Source organism: Cibotium barometz, chromosome 12 (genome assembly GCF_041138505.1).
Source record: "Cibotium barometz isolate CiBa-2024 chromosome 12, ASM4113850v1, whole genome shotgun sequence".
NCBI classification, from domain to species: Eukaryota; Viridiplantae; Streptophyta; class Polypodiopsida; order Cyatheales; family Cibotiaceae; genus Cibotium; species Cibotium barometz.
Window position 1 is genome coordinate 16,456,602 of NC_141057.1, and position 8,448 is coordinate 16,465,049.

Sequence of the window (8,448 nt, forward strand, 5' to 3'; positions counted from 1 at the left end):
AGTCAAGGGACAATTTACTCAGAGGCTCAAGTTCAGGCAGAGGCCCTAGCTCAATCAAGCTAAGGAACACGATTGACCACCATGTAGGTTGTGTCATGTGCTGGTAAGTTAGAAAGTTGCTCCAAATATCTCCTACATAGAACGTGCTGGATGATAGCTGCAGAGCGGATGTTATAAAGATTTAAAGCTGCTCTAAATATAACTCGACATAGAATGTGCTGAAGGTATACAAATACCTATTTTCCATTGTTCTTTGCAGTAGTCATCTTCCACAGGTGCATGGTAAACGGGAATTTTAAAACCATGCAGTTGAGGCCAATGCCCTTGTGGGCACTTGATTTTAGTCTACGACGCCACACAGATATACTCAGAGATGTACATAAACTGTAGCTATATTATTGATGGCCAACGGCCTTGGTTTACACAGAGTGGCATTGCTTCATTATGAGACTCTTAATGAACGTTAGTCACTTTTGATTATGTCCATCCATTTTACACTCCCTCTGTATAGAAGAAGAACTATGTGAAGTCTGTCCACATCTAGCAATCTTCAGCTAATTCCCAGATGAAGTGCTATTTGAATTTTACATGCTTGGACTTCTCATGATGTCGAGGATTCTTTGCTGAGGCAATTCAAAGACTGGTTGTCCATGAAGAGTGTAAATGGCAATTCTTGAACTAAAGCTTACAGACAAATTAACCATGTTCCAGGGATCATGGTACTTCGCACATTACAGTAAAACAGGTCAGACAGTTCAATAGAATAGATTGCACTAGGGTCATGCAGCATCCAGAACACCAATTCTTATCTTTCATGAGGACGTGAAACATAACATTGACTAATCAGTCAGTTGCAAGAAAATGAAGCTAAAACAGCTTAACTGGTCACACCTGTTAAATTCAAACCTGTAAAAGAATGGTAACTGTACTGCTTGAGATATGTAAGACAAGAAGATACTCAGCCAATCCAACAAGTATACAATATCATCCCTAGACCACCTATTAAACCTGCCATAGACTGCTCCCACCTGTATAACTAAGGCATTTCCCTTCCCCGTCTGAAATTCCTGCAGACACGAGCTCTAATAGAAGAACCATATTAAATATTGGACACATGCAAACACTTTCACAGCCATGAATGATGGAGACACTATGCAATCCAGTGAGACACTTTACTAAAATACCTTCCAACTTGAGGGTCTTTACGGATAGATCACCTGCCCATAAGCAGGAAAGAGGGATTTCACAGCCAGGGGATGTGTTTGTCAAGATCCTTGAGAACACTTGAGTAGACTTTCTAATCCCACACATCAGCTTCGTAGCTACTGCTTGCCATTGCTTTTAATAGCTGTTCCAAAAAAAAGCTCAACCAAAAACCATTCAATAATAGCACAGAAGGCAGTAAATGAGGGATTCAAGCAAAAATACTGTAGAAAGCAGAAAGTTCAAATCTAAAGGACGACCTTCATGAGCTCCTTAAAAGCCCAGAAAATGGTGAGCATCCATATAAAGGAAACTCCTTACAAAAACTCCTACCAGGGAGCCAGATAACTCATACTTGGAACTAAAAAACTGCCTACTCAAGCTCTTCGAGGATTAAAAAAACAACTGCATGCTAGCCCAACAGTCCCATTTACAGCTTGTCTTCATACTCAGAGAGTGGAGTGATTTGATCCTTCAACCCCTTCCTTTTGCGAATGTCCGTCACAATTTGAGCAGCCTGAGAGGAGGGATCAGTAGGGTCACTGTTCATCATCTCCCAATGATCAAACACACATTGAGGGAAGGCCTGTCCAGACGTTGCAGCTCGCAGAGTACTCGAGAAACCAAAAGACTCAATCACAGGAAGATATGCCTTGATGTTATAGAGAGGAGTACCAGGCCTCTGGATTTCTTCAAACACATGTCCTCGCTTCTGATTCAGCACTCCATAGATACCTCCCAGTGCCTGCTCAGGAGCTTGAATCTCAACAAGATACACAGGCTCCAAAAGCCTTGGCTTGGCAGTTAACTGTGCAGCATACATTACACGCCGGGCTGTTGGGATGACTTGCCCACCTCCCCTGTGGATGGCATCAGCATGCAAAACGACATCACAAACTTCAAAGGCTATACCTCTCATGTTTTCTTCTGCAAGAGCCCCCTCTTTCGTAGCCCACTGGAAAGCTGCCACCACAGAATCTTTAATTTCATTTAGATATTGCACTCCCTTACACATGTCCACAACAATGTTAGGACCAGTAGTTTCAGGGCCAAAGCACCAGATCTTCTTGGCCAAATCTTTGTCCCAGCCAAACTCCTCAGCCAAGATCTTGCTTCGAACCTTTGGATCATCTCTAGGACCAATGCGACCGTCATCTATTGCTTCAGCAAGCCCTTCTTCCAAAGGCCTGGCTTCAAAATAGAGCCTGTTGTGCTTATTCGGAGATTTACTCATTACAGTGTGGTTGGACTTTTCAAGTACAGTTTCTCTAAAGGATACCACAGGATCAGAAACGACAATCTCAGCACCACCCATAAAATCTTCCTGCAGATCTTTTAAGCAAATCTCCAAGTGAAGCTCTCCAGCACCTGCAATGATATGCTCGCCAGACTCCTCAATGGTGCATACAACCATAGGATCTGACTTTGCCAATCGTTTCAATCCCTCTACAAGTTTAGGAAGATCAGAAGCAACCTTGCACTGTACAGCAACACGAACAACAGGTGACACTGAAAACTTCATTGCACGAATGGGATGAGCATCCGATTCTTTTTCATAGGTCAGTGTAGCATTTTTTGTAATGAACTGATCGAGGCCAACCATGGCTACAGTGTTCCCACAGGGCACATCCTCAACGGACTCCTGTCTTCTACCCATCCATATAACTGTTCTCTGAACACTTTTCACATACAGATCCTTCTTCTGCCCAGGCACATAATTAGGTCCCATGATTCTCACTTTGGTACCAGTTGACACCTTTCCAGAAAATACACGACCAAAAGCAAAAAAGCGGCCCTTATCTGGTGCTGGAATCATCTTAGACACATAAAGCATGAGAGGTCCTTCTGGATCGCAGTTCCTGATTGCAGTTGCATATTGATCATCAAGTGGCCCTTCATACAAATTCTCAACACGATACCTTTGGGCCTTGGCTGGAGAAGGCAGATGAAACACCATCATCTCCAGCAAGGCATCACTAGCTGGTAGCCAAGTCTGCATGACGCGCTTCATCAAGGCTTTGCCCCTCAATTCCTTGTCCTCACTTTTCAGAGTGACATTGAGTTTCTTGAGCATTGGCCACAGCTGATCCTTCTGATCATTCATGCAAATGTTAATGATTTGCTTAATAGGATTGTAGATGAACTGCACAAACCCCCGCTGACAAGTTGCAGAACCGGTATTCTTTGCAGTCCACTTCCTTGTTGCCGGATCAAAGTAGTTCTCACCCCACAACCTCTCCATCATCTTGCTTTCATCCACCCCAAATTTAGCAGCATACATTTTAGCAAAATTGGTTAGAGTGAAGGCCCAGCCATGCAGCCCAGCAGAGAAAGCGACAGTTCCTTTCTCGGGGTATACTTGCACATCACCAAGAAGTGGATCTTCGTACGTAGCCATGATGACATTGGCATTCTCGATAACCCTCTGGAAAGTTTGATATGCCTCTTCACCTTCAACCTGAAGCTCGAGGAAACAGCGATCCATCTTGTTAACAGTTAGCACTGGCCTAATCCTCTCACCCAGAGCCTGCCGAAGCACCGTTTCTGTTTGGACACATACTCCTTCAACGCAATCTACCACAACCAGTGCCCCATCTGTAATCCTTAATGCTGCAGTCACTTCAGAGGAAAAATCGACATGTCCAGGAGAATCTATGAGATTGATGAGGTACTCATTGCCATCTTTATCACCCTTGAAATCTTTCAGAGAGGCTTCTGTCATCTCATAAAATAGGGAGATGCCAGTGGACTTGATGGTGATACCACGCTCTGCCTCATCCTGACGGGTATCGGTGAGGCGAACATCTCCTGCAACTTCTTGTGCTATGATGCCAGCAGCAGCCACCAGAGAGTCTGTTAATGTAGATTTACCTGAAATACACACACATCAGATAATTAAACACGTGTAAGCAAAAGTCCTGCCTAAACGGTCTATCCCTATTGACTATGCAAGTTCATGACATGATTGCCCGTTAAGGGATGGTTTACAGCATGCAGACAGACATGAAATTTCATGAAACAATTTTTCACAGATAGCTAACAAGACATGATTCATTATGAACTGATGGGTTATGGTAAGCAAACAAGATATGGCTCATCATGAATGGATGGCCTACAACAAACTGATTAACACATGACTCATCTGGCATACAGCAAGCTGACAACATACGATTCATTCTGAACACAACAACATTAGTCATCATGATCATGGACAGATGTTTAGCATCGAGACAAAACACCGTTTGAACACAAGTCATCATGAACTAGCAGCACACGAGGGTTTACAGCACGCATGATAACAACACGAGTCATTGTGACATGTGATTTACAAAGCTCAAATCATGGGTCATCATCAATAGATGATGATTACAGCAAGCTAAAAACATATCAATTATAGAAAGCAAATGTGTTGCTAATGTACATGGAGATCCTGTGAACACAAAAATCATTTAAAGCTCATACTTAACCCAGCTTAAGATACAAGCTCATGTCAAGAAACAAAAGCAATTCAGATGCCTTTTGAGCATATCCCGAAGTCTTCAACTCATGATCTTAAAATTTAAGCATATAGCAAGTTAAAGAAAAAACCCTTAACTCATAATCTTGAGATTTAGGCATAGATCTTGTATCAATCTAGATCTTACCGTGATCCACATGAGCAATCACAGACATATTTCTAATGTTATGCTTCTTGTCCATAATGCGCCTCAGCTCATCGATGGTAAACTTCACCTGCAGATGAACCCCACTCATCATCATCAAGGCCTTAATCTATGGACATAAACCTGACAGGCTACTGCTTCAAGAAGTATAATGCTTACCATTTCCGCTAGCTTGATACGAACTCAAAAGGCTGATTAACAGAGCTTCACTTCCCCTGAGGGAAAACCACATATCATTACTAGTCAGAGCCTACTTCCAATCCAAAGGATCACAGACAACAATTCGTTAAGATTTGCACGAGTACTTTGATTAGTTAGGTTCCACGAGAACAGATTTGACGGTACAGAAAGCACGCATACGACACAACGAAACACGAGACGGTAGCAAAACCCTAAACGTAACCCTGCATACTAAACTTAGCCCAGCCACGGAACCTGACGGAAGGAAAGAAATACCTGGATAGACGCTGGAGAGGGGCGCCGCACCAGCAATGCAGCTTTAGAAAGAGAAGGTCATTCGAGGGTAGAGCTGAGATTTTAGGTCTGCGAAGATTGTACGTTAGCCCTTGAATTAAATACGCCCTATAGATCTCTCGAATCCGCTGTGGTTTTATACTTCTTTTTGGGTTTTTTTTTCATAGACTAGCTATTCTTATATGGTCCCTTCATCAACAAATTAGTTAATGGTTTAATTAATTTAATCAAGAGTAGACGTTAAAACATTTAAATTTTTATAGGCTCCACTAGAATTCTTATTTGGGCACTGTGTTTGTGGGCTCATTAATTTAATTAATCAAGAGTAGACCTTAGGACATTTAAAGTTAAACAAGTACTTGGGCAACATGGTTGTGGTCTCCTATAAAATGTACGGCAAATCACTTGATCTTCTTTTTCTTGGGAGCAATAATTATATATATTAATATTAACATCCCTTTACAAAATGTCCTTTCTACATAAGAGACTTAACAAAGACACCTATTTTGCATATCAGATTTACATCAAAGACTTTGTCCCATTTTCTATTCAACAGATTACATACTAGGTCCCACATTTCATCCTCCCATACAAAGGAAGAGTTTCCCCATGAGAATTGGAATCCCAACTGCATACAGGCAATTAGAAGCACATCAGAGGTGTATCCCTTGGGGGAGTGTTGTTCAAACTCCTCTCCTTTAATCCATATTTTCATTGTTGGCCTTCTTCCCAAGGAATCTCTTCTGGCTGCTTATCTTTGAGATACCACCTTCTGGATCTTAGTCTAAATTTGGGAAACTTAACTCTAACATCATCCCATGTATACACCTACCAATATTCAAACACATTAGGATAACCCAATATGCATTAACATTTCACCTTCCCTAACCTATGTCACCTAATCCTAGATTGTAATGCCTGGACAACCTCACTATATCTATTATTATTAATCCTATTGATATGGTACACAGACCAGTAAAAATGGACACATCTAAACATAACTTCAGTGGCCTCTATTCCCTGTTTGTCCCCCTTGCAAAAAAATAGCCCACAAGCATTGATATCTAATAATGCAGAAAATCGGATCAATCTTATCAGTCATCTTGTATAATCTTCCTAGAAACCAGTCCCACCAAGACCCTCTCACTCCTTTTACCCATCTAGCTATTTTCCCCCAAAACCCCCTTAAAGTAAGGCACTCCCAAAAAGCATGCTTCCCTTAAAGTAAGGCACTCCCAAAAAGCATGCTTCCCTTCCTCAATAGTTGTTTGCATCTAGGGCATGTCCCAGCACTGAAGTTCCTTTGGAGTAGCTTAAACCCAAGAGATAAAGCCAAGAGGCCTACTCTCCACAAGAACACTTGGGCCTTCACTGGGATCAAAGATTCCCATATCATGTTCCATCTTTTCTTCCAAATGTTTGATTCTCCAGACTTTATTACAATATTTGACATTCATTTCCCGTTTACATATTTCTTCATACAATGTCTTGTATTGATTCTATCAAGTTTAGCCCCATTAAACTAGCTTCAGTCCTATAACCACGAGTCTTTATTGTATGTTGTAGAATACCAACTTCTTTCCACCTCAGCAAGGATTGAGCTCAGAACCTGAATCTCACTTTGTTACAATGTGAAGTCTCTCATAATCTGCTGGAGCTCTTTCCATCTTGCTTGAGAGAAGTCCCATATGTCCTCTAATCTCCTAATTCCCTTATTATTCAATCTTTTGGAAGCCTTGGTATCCGGTAGGGCTAAAGGAGGCTTAAACCTATGGGTCCACAAAATATTTAGGTTCAATAGAGAATTCCCATAGATTTTGGTACACCCATTCCAGTTGATCAGACCCATTGCTTCTTTCCAATTGTAGCAAAGGAACTTGCAAAAGGAAGAGCTTCTTACTTTTAAAGGGGCAAAGGATAGTATTTTTTCTTTCTAGTTAAGACCAAGCCATTTGCCCCTAAGCTGGACTTATTCCCTCTCTATCTCTTCTCTCAGCATCCTAGCCTAGATACTTTCTTATTTAAGAAATATAGGGAGGCTAACTAATATTTTGGCTTTAGTATGAGAGGGTAGGTGAAGAATTCCCAAGCCTCCCTAATTTTTGGGGAGAGCTACCTTGTCCCAAGCCAAGAGAGGGCCTTTTTTCCATTGTAGCCATTCCTCCATAAAAAGTCCTTGATAGGGGTAATAACTTTTTCCAATGTCCTTTCTTGAACTCTATCACAAGGCAAATAAACAAGATGTAAGTATTTAGTAGTGTATTCACTATAGCAACTCTGTCATGAAAGGGTACCCTTACCCCTTTTCCTAAGCTTAATACAGAATCTCTCAATAGCCCAACCTTACCCCTTTTCCCAAGCTTAATACAGAATCTCTCAATAGCCCAACCTGTCAAGTCCTTATTACTCACTCCCAATCCCATGGGAACCCCGAAATGTCTAATGATCCTTCCTCTTTTAATGACATCACAACCCCACCTTTCCATGTCAAAGTTGTCTTCTTAAGTTAGGCTTATAATCCTAGATTTATAGATATTACATTTAGATCCTAAGGCTTTGGCAAATACTTGCACTAGCTATAGAGCATTCCTCACATTTTCATTGTTAGCTCTCAAGAATAACAAAGAATTATCAACAAAGCATTGAATCATTAATTCTTCCCCATTCCTAAGCTTTAGTCCAATGGTTGATCCTTTTTCACTAGCATCCTCCAAGGCTATTATCAAAGGGTGAGATGCCACATCAAACAATAAGGGAGCTAGGGGGGACAACCTTGCCACATCAAACAATAAGGGAGCTAGGGGGGGACAACCTTGCCTTACAGATCTTATAATTTCAAATGCCCCCACTGCATCCCAATTAATAGAAGCTTAGAACAAGCTCCAACTATTACAGTGTAGATGCATGCAACAATCTTGTAGTAGGTAGCCAAAACCCATCTTCTCCATTACTCTAGCTACAAATAACCAATGAATTATGTCATATGACTTCTCTAAATCTAGTTGGAATATTACACATTCATGTCCTGATCTCTGAGCTATATCCAAAATATTGTCATGTATGGATCTGCCTTTCATAAACCCATATTGTCTACTAGAGATTAGCTCTT

At 41.3% G+C, this 8,448-nt stretch overlaps 1 protein-coding gene across 1 annotated transcript; it reads right to left on the reverse strand.

Annotated features, from left to right (window-relative positions):
* Nucleotides 1–1,406: 1,406 nt before the first annotated feature.
* Nucleotides 1,407–5,450, reverse strand: LOC147633129 (elongation factor 2-like). The gene is made up of 4 exons (XM_086806141.1): nucleotides 5,322–5,450; nucleotides 5,025–5,080; nucleotides 4,848–4,935; nucleotides 1,407–4,074 (listed from the first exon to the last, which is right to left on the reverse strand). The coding sequence occupies exons 2-4, from the start codon at nucleotides 5,025–5,027 to the stop codon at nucleotides 1,634–1,636; spliced, it is 2,532 nt and encodes an 843-aa protein (XP_086662267.1). The 5' UTR covers nucleotides 5,028–5,080; nucleotides 5,322–5,450; the 3' UTR covers nucleotides 1,407–1,633.
* Between the last annotated feature and the right edge of the window lie 2,998 nt (nucleotides 5,451–8,448).

Coding starts and splice junctions, on each gene's coding strand:
- LOC147633129 (XM_086806141.1), bottom strand. Junction 4,075..4,847: donor GATTGCTCATGTGGATCACG/GTAAGATCTAGA, acceptor TGTGTATTTCAG/GTAAATCTACATTAACAGAC.